General features: G+C 40.1%; 1 protein-coding gene across 1 annotated transcript in view; it reads right to left on the minus strand.

Moving 5' to 3' along the window:
- OCA2 (OCA2 melanosomal transmembrane protein) overlaps positions 1 to 21,190 on the minus strand; it is a gene marked incomplete at its 3' end in the record, with an annotated part of 210,733 nt that overhangs the window by 74,312 nt on the left and 115,231 nt on the right. Inside the window, exons 7-9 of the mRNA XM_039220235.1 lie at positions 19,845 to 20,005; positions 17,734 to 17,816; positions 15,498 to 15,651 (exon numbers count right to left, since the gene is read on the minus strand). Of these exons, the coding sequence (XP_039076166.1) occupies positions 15,498 to 15,651; positions 17,734 to 17,816; positions 19,845 to 20,005 (398 nt within the window). The remainder of the gene's footprint in view (positions 1 to 15,497; positions 15,652 to 17,733; positions 17,817 to 19,844; positions 20,006 to 21,190) is intronic.

Raw genomic sequence — 21,190 nt, forward strand, 5'->3', positions numbered from 1 at the left:
AGGAAGGAAGGAAGGAAGGAAGGAAGGAAAAGAAACTGCTCTGAGGGATTTGCCTGCGCATTTATATTTCGGGCGACGGGACACAGAGGGACCTAGTTCCTGCTGTCCAGCTGACCCTAGATGGGACGCACTGTTCCCAAGCGACCCTGGGTGAAACTGCTCCTTGCTTGCCAGGCCGACCTGGAGGAGACAGGAGCAGCGGCTTCTGGCTCGATCCCCAGGGGGAAGGCGAGAGGCTTGAAACTGCTCTGAGGGGGCAATTTCAGTGGGGCGCCCAGATTGAGATCTGGAAACGAGGCCTGGCTTGGGATATAAAACATGGCACACCTTGGCCATGCCCCCCGGCATAGGGAGATCACACCCAAAAGAGTGAGTTGCAACGCTTGGTTCAAGAAGGGACTGGGGCGCCGCCACATTTCTCCCCACAACTGCGAAGGCAGGACTCCTGAGGGACACAATCTCTACTAGAGAGCCGATCCTCTTCTTCTTTTTTTTTTAACCAGATCCGGGGTAAGACCAACATGGATGCACTCCCCTGAATAATTCTGGTCACTGGCTTGCTTAAACAGTCACATTTAATCAATTCTCTAGATGTAAATTCTATACCTCCACCACTACCATTACATCTCTTTCTCTCTGGAGTAATCAGATTATACAGTTTCTCTGAGTAGCATCATCGTCATTTATTTCGCCTCTTCACCAACCATATTCCACTCTTTTGCTCTTTAAAAACAGCCTCTAACTCCTTCTGCCTGCTCATTTCACTTCCAATTTCGCTTCATTCCCGCACTCTCATTTCTCTCTTTCTCTATTCTCTTCCAACAGCACTGCATACACCCAGCTATTTGTTTGTAGCTGGGAAATCTGGTTACATGCTTTAGACTGTCCTTTGTCTATTGGGTTTCTTCTTTTTCCTTTTCTTCTTTTTTCTTTTTTACATATATTTATTTCTTATTATTTTCCTTCCCTCCTTCCTCTTTTCTTTTTTTCCTTTTCGTTTTCCTTTTTAGTTGGTGTGTTTCTTGGATTTGTCTGTGCGTTTCTGTGCCTTTGTTACCTGTGTGTTTGTCTCTCTGTTTTCTTTTCCATGGCTACCTCAAGAAACAAGCAAAATTACACATGGTGGAGAGTCTCCAATACAACTACAAGTAGGAAAATAAAATACCCAAGGTCTCAACAAGAGAGACCAAGAGAGACCATTCAAAGAACATTTGCTGAACAGAGAGGCCCTGGACAGTAAAAGAGCCTTCTTTGGTACAGCAGCACTCGCAGGTTCAGAGTGCATAATAAGCTTTTAAAACTAACAAGAGATAGAAAGCTAACCAAAATGATGAAATGAAAGAGCTCTCCTCCAAAGAAATTCCAGGAAGAATTGACAGCTAAAGAACTGTTCAAGACAGATATAAGTAAAATAACTGAACAAGAATTTAGAACAATAGTCATAAAATTAATCACTGGGCTTGAAAAAGGCAATGAAGACGTTAGAGAAACTATTGCTACAAAGACTATGGAGCTTAAAAATAGTTGTGATGAATTAAAAAATGCTATATATGAGATGCAAAATAAAATGGAGGTGGCCAATGCAGATTGAAAAGGCAGAAAGGAGGATAAGTGATTAAGAAGACACAATTATAGAAAAAGAGGAAGCTGAGAAAAAGAGAGATAAACTGACCCAGGAATACGAAAGGAGAGTTTGAGAGCTGAGGGATACAATCAAACGGAATAATAACAGTATTATAAAATCCCAGAAGAGGAAGAGAGAGGAAAAGGCGCTGAAAGAGTCCTTGAACAAATTATAGCAGAGAACTTCCCCAATCCAGGGAAGGAAACAGAAATTGAAATCCAAGAGGCACAGAGAACTCCCTGCAGACATAACTTGAATTGATCTTCTGCATGACATATCACAGTGAAACTGGCAAAATATAAGGACAAAGAGAGAATTATGAAAGCAGCTAGGGAGAGAGGGGCCCTAACATACAAAGGGAAACCTATCAGAGTGGTGACAGACGTATCTATTGAAACTTGGCAGGCCAGAAAGGAATGGCAGGAAATCTTCAATGTGGTGAACAGAAAAAATACGCAGCCAAGAATCCTCTATCCAGCAAGCTTGTCATGCATAATAGAAGAAGAGAAAAAGTTTTTCCAAGTAAACAAAAATTGAAAGAATTCGTCACCACTAAACCAGCCCTACAAGAAATCCTGAGGGGGACTCTCTGATGGAAATGTTGCAAGGAACACAAGATACCAGAGACACCACCACAAGCATAAATCCCCCAAAGGACACGATGACTGTAAACCCAAATTTTTCAATAATAACACTGGATGTAAACAGACTAAAAGCCCCAAACAAAAGACATAGGGTAGCAGAATGGATAAAAAAACAAAATCCATCTATTTGCTGTCTACAAGAAACTCTTTTTAGACTGGAGGACACCTTCAGATTGAAAGTAAGGGGATGGAGAAATATCTATCATGCTACAGAAAGTCAAAAGAAAGCTGGAGTAGGTATCCTTATATCAGGCAAACTGGACTTTAAAGTAAAGACAGTAAAAAGGGATGAAGAAGTGCATTATTTAATAATTACAGGGTCTATCCATCAGGAAGAGCTAACAATTATAAATGTCTATGCACCAAATATGGGAGCACCTAAATACATAAAATAATTAATCACAAACAGAAACAATCTTATAGATAAGAATGTGCTAATAGCAGGGGATTTTAATACTCAACTTACATCAAAGGATAGATCAGCTAGACATAAAATCAGTAAAGACACAATGGACCTAAATGACACATTGGACCAGATGGATTTGACAGATATATTTAGAACTCTACATCCTGAAGCTATGGAATTCATCTTCTTCTCAGTGTGCATGGAACATTGCCAAAATAGATCACATACTGGGACATAAAGCAGTCCTCAATTAAAATAAAATAACTGGGATCTTACCATGCACACTTTCAGATCACAATGCTATGAAACTGGATATCAATCACGGGAAGAAATCTGGAAAAGCTCCAAAAACACGGAGGTTAAAGAACACCATAAAAAGAACGAATGGGCCAATCAGGCAATTAGAGAAGAAATTTCAAAATATATGCAAACAAATGAAAATGAAAATACAACAATCCAAACTCTATGGGATGCAGCTAAGACAGTCCTAAGAGGAAAGTACATTGCACTCCAGGTCAATTTCAATAAATTAGAAAAAGTGCAAGTGCAAAATCTAAAGCATACCTAAAGCAACTAGAGGGAGAGCAACAAGAGCACTCCAAACCAAGTAGAAGAAGAGAAAAAATAAAAATCAGGGCATAAATAAACAATATAAAATCCAAAGAAACAGTTGAACAGACCAATGAAACCAAGAGTTGGTTTTTTGAAAAATAAACAAAATTGATAAACCTCTAGCCAGGCTTCTCAAAAAGAAAAGAGAGAACACTGAAATAGACAAAATCATGAATGAAAATGACTTATTACAACCAACCCCTCAGAAATACAAGCAAATATCAGGAAATACTAGGAAACATTATATGCCAACAAATTGGACAACTTACAAGAAACGGACAAATTCCTAAACACACACACACACACACTACCAAAATTCACACGGGAAGAGATAGAAAACCTGAATAGATCCATAACTAGTGAAGAAATCAAATCAGTTATCAAAAATCTCCCGACGAATAAGAGCCCTGGGCCAGATGGCTTCTGTGGGGAATTCTACCAGACATTTAAAACAGAGTTAATACCCATTCTTCCCAAGCTATTCCAAAAAATAGAAATTGAAGGAAAACATCCAGACTCATTCTACGAAGCCAGCATCACTCTGATTCCCAAGCCACACAGAAACCCAGGAAAAAAAAAAAAAAAAAGAACTACAGGCTAATATCCTTGATGAATACGGATGCAAAAATCCTCAACAAGATACTTGCAAATCGATCCAACAGCACATAAAAAAATTATCCACCAAGATAAAGTGGGATTCATTCCTGGGTTACAGGGCTGGTTCAATATTGGCAAATCAATCAATGGGATACATCACATCAACAAAAGAAAAGATAAAACTATATGATCCTGTCCATAGATGCAGAAAAAGCATTTGACAAAATACAGCCTCCCTTCTTAATAAAGACCCTCCAGAAAGTCGGGATAGAAGGAACTTAATTAAACATCATAAAAAGCCATCTATGAGAAGCCCTCAGCTAACATCATCCTCAACGGGGAAAAACTGAGAGCTTTCCCCCTGAGATCAGGAACATGACAGGGATGTCCACTCTCATCACTATTGTTTAACATACTGCTGAAAGTCCTAGCATCAGACATCAGACAACAAAAGGAAATAAAAGGCATCAGGTTTGGAAAAGAAGTCAAACTTACACTTTTTGCAGATGATATGATACTTTGCATAGAAAACCTGACAGACTCCACCAGAAGCCTACTAGAACTGATCCATGAGTTCAGCAAAGTTACAGGGTTCAAAATCAACGTACAGAAATCAGTTGCTTTTTTATAAACCAATAATGAAGCAACAGAAAGAGAAATCAAGAAACTTATCCCATTCACAATTTTACCAAAAAAAAAAAAACCAAACAAACATAAAATATCTAGGATTAAACTTAACCAATGATATAAGAGATCTGTATGAAGAAAACTATAGAAAACTTACGAAGGAAATTGAAGAAGACACAAAGAAATGGAAATACATTCCATGCTCATGAATTGGAAGAAAAATATTGTTAAAATGTCATTACTACCCAAAACAATCTACACATTCATTGCAATCCTAATCAAAATTACACCAGCATCTTCTCAAAACTAGAACAAACTATCCTAAAATTTTTATGGAACCACAAAAGACCCCGAATGCCAAAGTAATATCAAAGAAGAAAACCAAAACTGGGGGCATCACCATCCCAGACTTTAGCCTGTACTACAAAGATGTCATCATCAAGACAGTATGTTATTACCACAAAACCTGACACATAGACCAATGGAATGGAATAGAGAACTCAGAATTGGACCTACAAATGTATGGCCAACTAATCTTTGACAAATCAGGAAAGAATATCCAATGGAAAAAGGACAGCCTCTTTAACAGATGGTACTGGGAGAACTGGACAGCAACGTGCAGAAGAATGAAACTAGATCATTTTCTCAAACCACACAAAAATAAACTCAAAATGGATAAAGGACCTGCACGTGAGACAAGAAACCATCAAAATCCTAGAAGAGAAAGCAGGAAACCACCTCCTTGATATCAACCACAGCAATCTCTTACTTGCTACATCCCCAAAGGCAAGAGAATCAAGAGCAAAAATGAACTACTGGGACCTCATCAAGATTAAAAGCTTCTGCATGGCAAAGAAAACAATCCATAAAACTAATAGGCAACTGATGGAATGGGAAAAGATAGTTGCAAATGACATATCAGATAAAGGGCTAGTATCCAACATCGATAAGGAACTCCCCAAACTCCACACACAAAAAACAAATAATCCAGTGAAGAAATGGGCAGAAGACATGAACAGACACTTCTCCAAAGAGGAAATCCAGATGGCCAACAGGCACATGAAATGATGCTCAGCATTCCTCTTCATCAGGGAAATAGAAATGAAAACCACACTGAAATACCATCTCACACCGGTCAGAGTGGCTAAAATGAGCAATTCAGACGACTCTAGATGCTGGCGAGGATGTGGAGAAATGGGCACCCTCCTCCACTGTTGGTGGGAATGTAAACGGGTGCAGCCCCTCTGGAAAACAGTGTGCAATTTCCTCAAAAAATTAACAATAGAACTCCCCTATGGCCCAGCAAAAGCACTCCTAGGTATTTTCCCAAGGGATACAGGAGTGCTGATGCATAGGGGCACATGTACCCAAATGTTCACAGCAGCACTCTCAACAATAGCCAAAACATGGAAAGAGCCTAAGTGTCCATCAACTGATGAATGTATCAAGAAGATATGATTTATCTATACAATGGAATACTACATGGCAATGAGAAAGAATGAAATCTGGCCATTTGTAGCAACGTGGATGAAACTCCAGGGTGTTATGCAAGTGAAATAAGTCCGGCAGAGAAAGACAGATACTATGTGCTTTCACTTATAGAGGATAAGGGGGAAAAATAGTTGGGGAGAGGGAGGGAGGCAAACCATGATAGACCTTTGAATACTGAGAACAAGCTGACGGCTGATGGGGGTGGGGGGAGAGGGGATGGGAAGTGATGGGTATGGAGGGTGGCATTTGTTGGGATGAGCACTGGGTAGTAATGGAATCCAACTTGAAGTAAACTATGAAAGAAAAAAAGATATGGTACTGATGGAAGAACATGAGTATAGATCAATAAAACAGAATAGAGAATTAGGAAATATATCCACACAAATATTTCTAATTAATTTTTATCAAAGGATTAAAAGAAATTCAAATGGGTTAGTCTTTTAAATAAATGGCTCTGAAGATCATAAGCTTAAACAATGCTCCATAGATTAAAAAAATAATCTCTTCCTAAACTTCACACTTTAAACAAACGCTATCTCAAAATGGATTACAGACTCAAATATAAAAGTAAGATAATATAAAGGTTAGGAAAAACATAATAAAAGATCTGGTATCCAGGTGTAGGCAATGAGTTCTTAAACTTGACACCAATATCACAATATATGAAAGAAAACATTTATAAACTGAACTAGAGAAAACATTTGCAAACTACCTAACCAACAAAGCCCTTATATCTTGAATATATAAAGTAAATTTAAAACTCACCATTAAAACATCATTAAATTTTTAAATATATTTTTTATATGTTGATAGCATCTTTATTTATGATAGTCCAGCAATGAAAAAAAAATTATTTTAGCCTTTCAAAGGACAAATGCCTAAACACACCATTCCATCCATACCACAGAATGTTATTCAATAATAAAAAGAAACAAAATAGTGAGTATGCAACACTTTGGATGAACCTCAAGGAAATCATGCTGACTGAAAAAAGCCAATTTTAAAAGGACATATACTACATTATTCCATTAGAAAGCATTGGTGAAATAATTATAGAGAAGGAGTCCAAAGTAGTAATTGCCAGGCCTTACTGATGATGAGGAAGGAGATGGATGTGGGTATACAGAGATATCACAGGGAGCCTGTGATGAAGGTACAGTTTAAGTATCATTTTTGCAGTTGTGCTTACACAAAGCCATATATAATTGTATACAGCCACACATGCAAACACACACACACACACACACACACACACACACACCAGTGTTAGTATAACCACTGACATCTGTTTCTAGAAATTTGTCCATTTCTTCCAGAATAGAATAGATTGTTGGCATATAACTGCTCATAATATTCTCTTAATATTGTTTGTATTTCTGTATATGGATTGGTATCTCTTCTATTTGTGATTTTATTTATTTGTATGTTTTATTTCTTCTTTTTGATCAATCTGGCTAGGGGTTTATCAATTTTGTTAATTCCTTCAAAAAGCCACCTCCTGGGGCACCTGGGTGGCTCAGCTGGTTAAGCCTCTAACTTTGACTCAAGTCATGATCTCATGGTTTATGGGTTTGAACCCCATATCAGGCTCTATGCTGACAGCTCAGAGCCTGGAGCCTGCTTCAGATTCTGTGTCTCCCTCTCTCTCTTCCCCTCTCCATCTCATGCTTTGTCTCTCTTTCTCTCAAAAATAAATAAACATTAAAAAAAAAAAAAGCCAGCTCCTACTTTCATTGATCTGTTCTACTGTTTTTTTTTTTCTTTAATTTCAATATACTTTAGCTCTGCTCTAATCTTTATTATTTTCCTTCTTCTGCTGGTTTGGGCTGTATTTGCTGTTCTTTTTCCAGCTCCTTTAGGTGTAAGGTTAGGATGTATATTTGAGACATTTCTTCCTTCTTTAGGAAGCCCTAGAATGGTATATACTTCCCTCTTGTGACCACACTTGCTGCATCCCAGAGGTTTTGAACTGTCGTGTTGTCATTTTCATTGGCTTTCATGTACTTTTTAATTTCCTGTTTAATTTCTTGGTTAACCCATTTATTCTTTAGTAGGATGCTCTTTTTTAAAAAATGTTTAATATTTATTTATTTTTGAGAGACAGTGCGTGAGCAGGAGAAGGGCAAACAGTGAAGGAGACACAGAGTCTGAAGCAGGCTCCAGGCTCTGACTTGTCAGCACAGAGCCCAATGCGGGGCCCGAACTCACAAACCGTGAGATCATGACCTGAATCAAAGTCGGCTGTCTAACTGACTGAGCCACCCCGGCGCCCCAGTAGGATGCTCTTTAATATCCAAGTATTGATGGTCTTTCCAAATGTTTTCTTGTGGTTGATTTCAAGTTTCATAGCATGGAGTCTGAAAATGTGCATGGTACGATCTTGATCTTTTGTACTTGTTGAGGGCTGATTTCTGACCCAATATGTAATCTATTCTGGAGAATGTTTCATATGCACTCAAGAGGAATTTGCATTCTGCTGCATTAGGGTGAAATGTTCTGAATATATCTGTTAAGTCCATCCAGTCCAGTGTGTCATTCAAAGCCATTGTTTCCTTGTGGGTTTTCTGCTTAGATAATCTGTCCATTTCTGTAAGTGGGGTGTTAAAGTTCCCTACTATATTATGTTATTATTATCAATGAGTTTCTTTGTTTTTAATTAATTGATTTAAATATTTGGAAGCTCAAGTTGGGGCATAAATATTAACAATTGTTAGATCTTCCTGATAGACCCGTTATGATATAATGTCCTTCTTCATCTCTTGTTACAGCCTTTGTTTTAAAATCTAGATTGTCTGATATAAGTATGGCTACTCTGGCTTTCCTTTGACATGCATTAGCATGACATGATGATTCTCCATCCCCTCACTTTTAATCTGCAGGTGTCTTTAGGTCTAGAATGAGTCTCTTGTAGGCAGTATATATATGGGTCTTATTTTTTTATCCATCTGATACCCGATGTCTTTTTATTGGAACATTTAGTCCATTTACATTTAGAGTGATTATTGAAAAATATTAATTTAGTGCCATTGTGTGGCCTGTAAAGTTAGTGGTGTTTCTGGGTGATGCTCCCTGATCTTTTCTAGTCTTTGTTGCTTTTAATCTTCTTTTGTTTTCTTTTGTTTTTATCCACTCAAAGAGTCCCCCGTAAAATTTCCTGCAGGGCTGGGTTAGAGGTTAGGAACTTCTTTAGTTTTTGTTCGTCTGGAAATTCTTTATTCTCCTTCTAGTTTGAATGATAGCCTTGCTGGATAAAGAATTCTTGGCTGCATGTTTTTCCAATTTAGCATGTTGAATATATCCTGCCATTCCTTTCTGGCCTGCCTAGTTTCTGTGGACAGATATGCTGTGAACCTGATCTGTCTTTCCCTGTAGGTTAAGGACACTTTTTCCCTCCCTTCTTTCATAATTCTTTCTTTGTCTGTGTATTTTGTGAATTTGACTATGATATACCTTGGTGACGGTCAGTTTTTATTGAATCTAAAGTTCAACAAAACTTTGAACTTTAGGGAGTTCTCTGTGATTCTTGGATTTTGATGTCTGTGTCCTTCCCAGATTAGGAAAGTTTTTAGCTATAATTTGCTCACATAAATCTTCTGCCCCTTTTTCTCTCTCTTCATTTTCTGGGACTTCTATGATTCAAATTTTATTCCTTTTTAATTAGTAACTGAGTTCTCTAAGTCTTATGTTTTTTCCCCCCTTTATGTCCTTCTTTTTTTCAGCTTCATTATTTTCTATACTTTTATCTTCTATATTACTGATTTGCTGTTCTGCTTTATTCATCCTTGCTGTCATGGCATCTATTGAAAATTGCACCTTGGATGTAGCATTTTTAATTTTGGCCTAAGTAAATTTAACTCCCCTTTTATCTTCACAGAAAGGGATTCTCTGGTGTCTTCTACACTTTTTTCAACTCCAGATAGTATTCTTATAATTGTGGTTTTAAATTCTTGTTCAGACATCTTACTTAAATCTGTGTTGATAAAATCCCTGGCCATTATTTCTTCCTATTCTTTCTTCTGGGGTGAATTTTTCTTGTCATTTTGGAGAAAGAAAAACAATTAATAAAATAAAAAATTAAATTGAAAAATTAAAGACAAAAATTATTCAAGTAAAGAAACATAGATCCTAGGTGTAAAGAAAGATAGATCCTAGGTGTGTTTCAATCTGCTTGTTGAAAGAAGCTTGACAGAATAGAGAAAAAAAGAGAAAGGAAGGGAAAAAAGTTTGATTTTTTTATTTTAAATAATAAAATAGAATGGAGGTGGGGGGGAGGAGGGATGGGCATGGAGGAGGACACTTGTGGGGATGAGCACTGAGTGTTATGTGGAAACTAATTTGACAATAAACTATTTGTAAAAAAAAAAAATAAAATAAAATAGAGTAAAATAAAAAAGAAAAGAGAATAAGATTTTTAATTTAAAAAATAAAAAGAATTTAAAAAAGAATTTGGTCTTTCTGTATCCAAAAATGAAAAAGAAAGAAAAAATGAAAACAATTTAAGAAAAAACAGAAGTAAAGAAAATGAACAAATAAAAGAACCAGCAAGCAAAAGGAAACCAGATTGAAGTTACAACCAGTTTCCCCTGGGAACTGAAACTTTGAAGTACACTAGTCTGTAGACTAAGCAGGTGGGAGGAATTTGTGTTGGTCTTCTGGGGCATGTGCCTGGAGGGCCCAGGTGAGTGGGACTTGATGTAATGGCTCCATTCTCCACTTGGTGGCACTGATTAACTTACTGGGGTGGATCCCAGTGTGCAAGGGTGCATGCTCCCGCATGTGCCAGAGGTGAAAATGGCTTCAACTAGCTCCTTAGTTTCTGGCACAGGAACTTTACACTCTCACTGACCCATGATCAAGCACTCTTCTTTGTCTCAGGTCTCTATCCACTCTGTGCCTCTACTTTGTCCATGTCCAAGCTGTCTACCTGCCAGATGGTGCCTCCCTCCAGAGTTTTATAAGTCCCACACTTCAGAGACCCATGCCAATTCTCTGGGGGTAGGTGTTGCAGAGCAATGGCCAGGAGCCAGCTTGTCCCAGAAAACATTCCAGCAATCATGCAGCAGCAGAGGCTCAGAGTTTATGGCAAATCAATAGACAGCTGGTGCCAGGTTTTGCCACACTCGGGCATCTTTGTCCCAATACCAGCAAACATGGCTGCTCTCCAGGGTCCACCAGGACCTTTGGCCACAGGGAGTCCATATGTTCTCTATCAATTGTTCCCCTACTTCAAACAGAAGAACAGCTTCTCCCCATGTGGCACAAAGACCCCTCAGACTGCATTGCCTGCTCCTGGGGATTCACTCTACTTCCTTACCAGAGCACTCCCAGGAACTGAGCTCTAGAACTTCAAACTCTGCATTCCAATGTTTATAGAATCCTGATGGTATTGAAACCCTCTCTGTTCTCCCCGGTTTTGGAGTTTTGGAGAAGAGATTTCTTGCCCAGTCCCCTGCAAATGTTTTCATTCTTTCTCCCTCTCTTTCTCTCCAGGTACTTTCGGGGGTAGGGGATGCTTTTCTTGCACAAACTCTATGTGCTCCAATCTCCCCTTTTCTATTTCTATTTCTGTCCTCTCTTTGTGAAAACAGCTCCCTACCCTCCACGGCTCTGCAGCTTTTTTCTCCCCTAATCCACCTCTCCATGCTACGCACCCGCTAAGTTCTGTGGCTCAAATGATGCAGATTTTTGCATAATCCTCAGGTCAGTCTCTTAGGTGTTCAAAATGGTTTGATGCTGATCTAGTCTGTGTTTCAGGGACAAGACAAGCTCAGGGTCTTCATATTGCTCTGCCCTCTTCTATAACCACTTAAATCTGAATAAACTCTATGAATTGTACCAATGCCCATTTCTTGGTCTTGATATTATTAAAGCATAGTTGTATAACACATTAATATTGAGGGAGGCTGGGGAAGTATGGATAGGACTTCTCTACATTTCTTTGCAATGCCCTGTGACTCTGTAATTATTTCAAAACAACAACAAAAAAGGGTTTTGGTAGATAATGTAGCTGGTACATTATACTATGGAGCAGCAGAACAGTGACACCTTATTATGAGGGGCAGCAGTTCACCTGACTGACTTATAAAGGGTGCCCTCAATGAGCCTATCACTGAGCTAATGTATCTAGTTTCTTCTCACAAGTTTACTTTTTGCTCTGCCAGGGTAGAAGCCATGTTGAATTGGCTTCTTTACAGGACTTTTATTACATCAACATAGCCGTTTGGAGGAAGGGAAAAGCTTTTTCTGAATGGCTATTAATAACATCCATTAATTAAAGATTAACAAATATTTACAATTACGTAATTTTGAAAGGTTGTACAATTATACAAAAAAATACATTCTAGAATAACAGAGAAATCTTCTCAAAAATAAATTTGCATTAAACTGTATTTTTTAATTACTAATGACTGTAACTGATTAAAGTACATTGATTAAACCCATAAGTTTAAAATGATACTCAGAAAATGGGAGACAGACAAAAAATAAGTTCAGTGGACACTACTGAAAGTTGCCAAGGCAACAACTCATTATTATAAAAATTGAAAATTAAAGAAAAATAATTTATCTTGTGTTTCTGGCATTAAGTGTGTTTCACATTAATGAAATTGGGTGGGAGAAGCTCTTCAGTACAGACTGAGTGATTTATAAATGCAGATAGAATGACATAATTAGAAAATTCATTACAAATGCATCAATGGTTCCTGGTGGATATTAAAACCATTAGGAGCAAAGGTCACAGGAAACTTAATAAACACTGGGCCAGGCTGCCACCACCTAAACTCACTAAGCAATCTCAGCATCCCTGAAAAGGGGACATCTAGACATCACACTCCTCCTTGGTGCAAGTCAAACTCCTAGAACACTTGTGAAGTATAAGGCCCCCAAAATAAAACCTGAAGGCTTCAGATATAAATTTTAGCCCATAGGAAATAAAAGGAATAGAATAAGAATCCCATGAGGAGTCCATTAGCCCAATCCAGGATGCAGGACATTCTACAGAATCACAGAAAAGGATTTTTCAACTAGATGGTGGTACAATAAAGACAACCTGGCAGGCCTGAGGTTGCCATCGTTAGGAGGGCCTTTAAAAGAGCTTGATCCAGTGCTGGCCTTTGGCTGACATCTGGTTACTTGGCTTTTGGAATGTTCCTTATGATATAGAGTGATAAGGCTGTTATGTAGGCTCAGAGCATTGCATTCTGTTATACTAGCATGTATAAACTATTTGCATAAAAATGTAATTTCTTTCTGGGAGGTTAGGACTTTGGTGGGCTCAGGGTGCCTACGTGACAAGCCCTCATCAAAACCCTTGGGCTCTGAGTCTCAAACAGGCTGCCTTGAGCATAAACACCACTACTGGAAGAAGAAGCATGTTCTATATAGCCTCTTCTGGGAAAGGAGACCTTTCAGAATCCTGCTCCTAGGCTCAACTACACTTCATGATGAGGCTTTTTCCACTGCTGGTCATGATAATAACTGCTGGTCATGATAATAAACAAACCACAGCCCAGACAGGGCAGAGCTGCCTCTGAGACTGAGTCCTTCTAGAAAATCACAGTGTTTAGGTGACCAAGGGAATCCTGAAACATGATAATATTGATTGATATAACAACTAATGAGTGGACCTTGTTGGACAATTTGGGGCTCAACTTACTGGAGCCAACATTCCTCACCAGGCACACTAGACAACCACAGACAAACTCCAGGAACGTTTCTTGGTCATTTCTCCTGAAAGTCGTTTTCTTTTTTTATTTTTCTTTTAATTTTTAAAATGTCTTATGTATTTTTTTTTTGAGAGAGAGAGACAGACAACGTGAGCAGGAGAGGGTCAGATAGAGAGGGAGACACAGAAGCAGAAGCAGGCTCCAGGCTCTGAGCTGGCTGTCAGCACAGAGTCTGACGCGGGGCTTGAACCCACGAACGGGTGAGATCATTACCTGAGCCAAAGTCAGACACTTAACCAACTGAGCCACCCAGGTGCCCGCAAAGGTCATTTTCTTGACAACTCCAAGGCATTTCTCATACCTATCCTACACTCGAGAAATACTTCTTTAGAATCACATCCTCTACTGATCTTCTAGGCTCAACCTACTGGAGCCGAGATTCTCATCAATGTGTTGCAGTAAATGTGGTTTCACAATTAAATTAACCAGCCAGCCCAGGCAGTGTCTGCACTTTTCCTCATGCTATTAAAGGTAGAGCCACACTTAGTTTCCCAAAAACATGGAATTTATAAGACATAAGATCATTTGTAAGAAGACTCATTAGCTGAACTGATAAGCATAACAGATAATAATCCTTCCTCCCACATAGGCCAAAGCCACTCAAGTCTCTATAACATTCATATTCCAATGATGCAAATAGGGGACAGTTTAATGTACATCTCAGAGAGCTTTCATACTTGCCCCTTCAGGATCACATTTCAAGTGAGCAGCAGGATAAGGGTGAGAAAATCATGTACATATTCAGTTTTCTTAGGTAAACTTTTGCTGGGGCCTTCTAAAGCCCATCTTGCATGTATCTGTTGCCAACATTCAGCAGATATTCCAGTACAGATCAATTTTCTGTGTAGAATGGTGGAAATCTTCCTTTTTAGAAAAGATGCCATTGCAGTTTAATTAGGAAGAAGGACTGAGGGAGGGGCGGGCATCTAGGTGACTCAGCCAGCTAAATGTCTCCTGATTTCAGTTCAGGTCATGATCTCATGGTTCGTGAGTTCGAGCCCTGAGTTGGGCTCCACTCTGACAGTGTGGAGCCTATTTGGAATTCTCTCTCCCCCTCTCTCTCTGCTCTTTGCTCGCTCACTCTCACTCTCTCTCTCAAAATAAATAAACAAACTTTTAAAAATCAGCATAACTGAATGAAATAAGTCAGGCAGAGAAGGACAAATATCATATGTTTGCACGTATAGGAGGATTAGGAGGAACTTAACGGAAGACCATGGGGGAGAAGAGGGGAAATAGTGAGGGAAAGGGGGAGAGGCAAACCATGAGAGACTCTTGATTGCCGACAAAAACTGAGGACTGATGGATGTGGAGGGGTGGGGGGGAATGGGCACCGAGAGGGGCACTTGTGGGGATGAGCACTGGGTGTTATATGGAAACCAACTTGACAATAAACTATTTGTAAAAATAATAATAATAAATAAAAGTCAGCATAACTGAGGGTTACCTGGGTAGCTCAGTGAGTTAAATATTTGACTCTTGATTTCAGCTCAGATCATGATCTAATGGTTTGTGAGACTAAGCCCAATGTCAGACTCTATCTATGCTAATAGCACAGAGTCTGCTTGGGATTCTCTCTCTCTCTGTCTCTCTGTCTCTTTCTCTTTCTCTCTCTTTTTGTCTCTCTCTCCCTCCCCTGCTCATGCTCTCTCTCAAAATAAATAAACTTAAAAAAAAAAAAGCAGAACTGAGCCCATCCAAGAGCACCCACATGTTGAAAGACACTTGCTTGTGAGCACAGATAAATCTAAGAGAGCTGACATGAAAGTTACCTCAAATATAATCAGCATGTAGACCCCAGCAAGGATGACCACAGCAATGATCACCTGTGCTTCTATGCTTGCACGGAGGTACTGATGAGCCATCATAAGAGGAACAGCCTGGGTCTGCTGGAGGGAGGTTCGAATGCTGATAGAAACAGTATCTCTGTAGAATGAAGCAAAGATATTACCACTGGTAAGGGAAACCAGAACCTATGTCAACAATTAGTGCTTGCTTCCTTGGCGTCCTTCCCAACACAAGTTATCCATGGCCATAACGAGAGCCCAAACTGATCTCAGAGTGATTTAGCCTAATGCCTGACCTGGCAGACAAGGAGCTCTGAGGGCATATATGAGTAGTGTGAGATGCAGACACAGCTTCCCTGTGGTCAGATCCATCTAATGTAGGCACATCAGTTCCCATCTGGCAGTCTCTGCCTCAGGTGCCACTCCAACAATTAACAAGGAGCAGAGACTTTCACATTGGTTCTAGCCACTTAATTTTCTCTTTCTCTTCATCACACACGGACTGCTTTACCTGCTAACAAATAGCAAAGTCAACCATTCTCACATGTGAGTGATTTGTAAAAGGGCCACATGTAACCTGAGAACATATAGACAGTTTGTCAGATGATGGGGGAAAGTACCTGGAACAAGAAGCATCCATATAATTAACATTATGTGGCATGGTGAAATTAAACCATTTTTCTAAAAGTTTGATCAGTAACTGTTGTGAGCCAAACTGTATCCTCCCAAAATACAGACATTGATATCATAACCCTCAATGCTTCAGAACGTGACTATATTTGGAGACAGTCTTTATAGGGGGGATTAAGTTAAAATGAGGTCATTAGTGTGGTCCCTAATCCAGTATGACTGGTTTCCTTATAAGAAAGGATTGGGATGGTCACACACACAGAAAAGACCATGTAAAAAACACTGGGAGTAGAAGGCATCCACAAGCCAAGGAGAGAGGCCTCTGAAAAGACAAACTCTGCTGAAAGCTTGAGGAAATAAATTTCTAATTTTTAAGTTATGCAGTCTGTGGTATTTGTTATGACAAGCCCAGCAAACTCCAACAGACATAAAATGGAATGGATTTAAAGAAAAAGAAAGAATCCTAGGGGCGCCTGGGTGGCTTAGTCGGTTAAGCGTCCGACTTTCGCTTAGGTCATGATCTCGCGGTTCATGGGTTCGAGCCCCGCATCGGGCTCTGTGCTGGCTGCCAGCTCAGAGCCTGGAGCCTGTTTCAGAGTCTGTGTCTCCCTCTCTTTCTGACCCTCCCCTGCTCACGCTGTCTCTCTCTCTCCTAGAAATAAATAAAAATATTAAAATAAATAAATAAATAAATAAATAAATGATTCTTTCTAGTGGTTGGAAAATGCATTGAATTCTCTAGAAAGCAAGAGACCTCATCATATCTGCATGTGCATATACATATATCTCACCTGGGACCTTGTACCTATAAGCCCCTCATAAGNGCGCCTGGGTGGCTTAGTCGGTTAAGCGTCCGACTTTCGCTTAGGTCATGATCTCGCGGTTCATGGGTTCGAGCCCCGCATCGGGCTCTGTGCTGGCTGCCAGCTCAGAGCCTGGAGCCTGTTTCAGAGTCTGTGTCTCCCTCTCTCTCTGACCCTTCCCTGCTCATGCTGTCTCTCTCTCTCTCTCTCTCCTAGAAATAAATTTAAAAAATATTAAAAAGAAAGAAAGAAAGAAAGAATCCTAAAATTTCCTGGAATTCCCCATTCTAGAGCTTCATAATATTTTTTAAAAATTTTTGATGTTTTTATTATTGAGACAGAGAGAAACAGAGCATGTGTGGGGGAGGGGCAGAGAGAGAGGAAGACACAGAATCTGAAACAGGCTCCAGGCTCTGAGCTGTCAGCACAGAGCCCAATGTGGGGCTCAACCCCATGAACCACGAGATCATGACCTGAGCCTAAGTCGGATGCTTACTAACTGAGCCACCCAGGCGCCCCCATAATATTAATGAAACTAAAGCATCAACTATAAAATACCATTTGCTTCAAAATGTACCCGAAAATCAATCCTCATTTCCTGACACTTGTGGTTATAATGCCCTCCTATATTCCTCATGTCCACAGCCTCCCCGGTTAGAGCATCCATTCCCAGTCACATAACTGATCTGGCTATTTGTGCCAAAAATTGAAGTCCCGCAGGTCAAAATTTTTAAGTGAGCATGTCTCAGAAGACCTTCCCCTAAGATCTTTGATCACCTGACACCCACCTGCTCAGTATCTCAAAGATCCTGCTCACCACCAAGCGCTCACTTCTCCTCGGATTTAAAAATACGGTCCAATTCTGAGTGACCTATAAAAATTGAAATGTAATATCACAGTAAAGCTTTGAACCATCACCTAGGATTCACTGCTATTCAGTGGAGGTGTTTGTTTAGAATAAGGAGAAAAAGAGGAATAGCAAAGACTTTTTACACAATTCCCACATCTCTGACACTAGAGCATATTCAAGTTGTATGGAACTGGAAATTTCTACAACATGAAGGGCTTTAAGAAAAGAAAATATAGAAGTACATATACACAATTAGTATATAAGATACGAAGGTACAGATGTCAATATGATTTATTATGAGAAAAAGAAATCACTGCACTTTATGGGAGACTTGGAATCTTCTGAAACCTCTGAGGCAACTCATGCAAAATGCTTAATTACAACTGCTTCCTACTTGCAAACTAAAGGCAGAAAAGTCTCAACACCCATGTCACAGGAGTCCATGAGAATCAGGATCCAAGGATGAGGCTTCCTTTGCTGTGGATTACCCTACATGTTCCTGTCCCAAGCAGAATAGTGGAGAAAACAGCTGAGGGGACCAGATATGAGCAGAAAGTGGGAGCTGGCTGAGGCAGCTGAGGGACTAGGGAAACTTTAATGGGAGGACAGGAGCCTTGCTGCCCACAAATCATAAAGTAAATGAAAATAGGAACTCTGAAATTAGTCAAAGCATGAATGAGAGTTCATAAGTTCTCTTAAAACACTTCAGTATTTGGAAAGAGTATATCAGAAAAAGCCCAGTAGTAAAAGACTTTTGTGTTCCTCATGTTTCTGAGCTGGATTTTTGTGTGGGCACTGGAGCAAAGAAGCTCACTAAAGCCCTATGGGAAGACAGCTATGTCAGCAGGCTGCAAAGGGTCACATATTCTTCCACAGAAGACTCACAGACAGAGCAGACAGATGTGTTCCCACCCCATCTTTACTGAGAAGCCCTTGTCAGCAGGCTGTGTACTGCACAAAAGGAGGCCACGTTTACATCCTAAGACCATGACCAAGGCAACCCCTTTAGAACACTGGTGCTTCATAGACCATCATTCATGAAATGGCAGCTTCATTCATAATGAGGCCTTTACTCTGTGGACCCTGGAAAATAAAAGGGTGTGGTATCCATCAGATGCTCCGTTTTGGATGACACAGCATTGTGCATGAGCAGGGTTTCCTTCTGTTGATTATAATAGGGAAAATCCATGAACTTCATACCCAAGTCACCATGAGAATTCCAGGGAGTCATCAGGACTTGGGGTATGGGTCAAGATGCACAGAGGGGTCAGGCCTTGTCTGGGTTATGGGCCATGGTGACAACACCACTGCTGGCCTTTCTTGTCTTCGAAGGATGTAAGCTAAAGACAGTCTAAGACACACTAAGTACAAGAGCCTATCAGTTTAGAAGCAGAAGGTTTAGGAAATTAAGCAAGTCTTAACCACTTGGTTAAGTGCCCACAAACCCAAAGGAACTGTGGTGTATCTTCTATACTATGAGGTAAGGCCCAAGTTTCATTGTGATTTAACAGAAAACTACTTTCAAATATATAATATCTCCCGAAATTGCCCAGTAAAGTCATCTGAATAAAAAATATCATATGTTTGCACGTATAGGAGGATTAGGAGGAACTTGATGGAGGAATAAGGGGGAGAAAAAGGGCAGAAATGGTGGGGGAAAGGGAGAGAGGCAAACCATGAGAGACTCTTGAATGCTGACAAAAACTGAGGACTGATGGATGAGGGGGGGAAGGGGGATGGGCATGGAGGAGGACACTTGTGGGGATGAGCACTGAGTGTTATGTGGAAACTAATTTGACAATAAACTATTTGAAAAAAAAAAAAAAAACAAAACCTCACAAGCCTGATTTACTGAAATTACAAGAGTTTTATAATTGTCTTAGACAAAAGGAGGAAAGAAAATTTTGAAGACAAAGCAAAAAACAGGGTTTGCCTAAGAATGGTGTCATTGTCTTATGGCTTCCCATCAAATCCATTCAAAAGGAAATCAATTTAAGAAGAGATGGAGTGAGTTTCTACAATTCCTTTTAAGTAAATTTTAAGTGTAACCTGCTGTGGCCGCCGCCGTCTGGAGCCTGAAACATCGGTCTGGGTCACCTCCACCACGACATGTTCTTCTCTCCCAGTACGACTTGGGCCACTGGCCACCAGGGCCCCTGCCAAGTCCACCTGGAGCAGTGTGGAATCCGCATGGCTGGTAAGGTTGGAAGCTGAGTCAAAGTCAAGGTGAACCACAAAGCAAGGGAGAGAGGCCTAAAGTGCCCCCACCCACCCACTCAGTGAGCACCGTCCTTAGAAGGTGCATACAGAAATGCATATTCAGGCCATTTCCTCCAACTGTACTGCAGCCATTGACTACTCCTTATCTCTTCAGCACCTCACTACTGATATATGTATTGGTTTTGCAACATTTGATTGTGTGTGTTTCAAATCCTCTGGTTTAACCTCTAAGTGGTGGTGTCTCCCCATCCTACCATTATCTCTGCTTCTACTTTTGCAGCCAACATAAAACTTCTGCCCAAGTTCCTGGACCCACAGTGAGCTAGTAGACAGGATGGCTGCATGACTGAACAGATACACTGATGCCCAAATCCTCAGGTGCCAGGTCTCTATTTGTAGAATGAGAAATCACAAAGAGAACCTGAAAATAAGAATTCTGAAGTCAGCTAAATAAGTGACAGGAGAGAAATTACCTCAAAGTGTGTGAAGGCTCTTGGTCAGGGAAGAATTATCAGAAAAAGAGGTTTTGGGGCACCTGGGTGGCTCAGTCAGGTAAGCATCCGACTTTGGCTCAGGTCATGATCTCACAGTTTGTGAGTTTGAACCCCGCACAGGGCTCTGTGCTGACAGCTCGGAGCCTGGAGCCTGCTTCAGATTCTGTATCTCCCTCTCTCTCTCTCTGACTCTCCCCTGCTCACACAGTCTCTCTCTCTCTCAGAAATAAATAAAACATTAAAAAATTAAAAAAAGAAAGAGAGGCTTTTCCCATTGGCATAACATGGGGAACATGTTATAACAAAATGTAATTCCCATGGTACTTACTCCTCACTGCAGGCTTGCCCCTTAGCACTTATGTCCTGTATTTGGGTATTGCACAAACACAGGAGCCTGTGCTACTCAGCCCTTCTCTCCCTGCTCTGAGCCAACTCTTGCCTCTGCTACAAGGTCTTTGGGGACATGGCATGGATTCTACAAAGAGACTGGGCCAGTTATTTTGATCCAGAAAAGAAAATTGCTGTAGGTGGAAAAATGTAACATATATTTTGTATAAGGTCTCAAAAATCTTAGCAGCCACTCACTGGTTGTAGGAGGATTCAGAAGACAATTCCTTTACTCTTCCTTAAAACCTTAAAAGAAACAGGTGGCTTATGGAACAGACTTAGGGAAAAGGCAGA

The sequence above is a fragment of the Hyaena hyaena genome, unplaced genomic scaffold (assembly GCF_003009895.1).
Source record: "Hyaena hyaena isolate Hyena2069 unplaced genomic scaffold, ASM300989v1 scaffold_892, whole genome shotgun sequence".
NCBI lineage: Eukaryota > Metazoa > Chordata > Mammalia > Carnivora > Hyaenidae > Hyaena > Hyaena hyaena.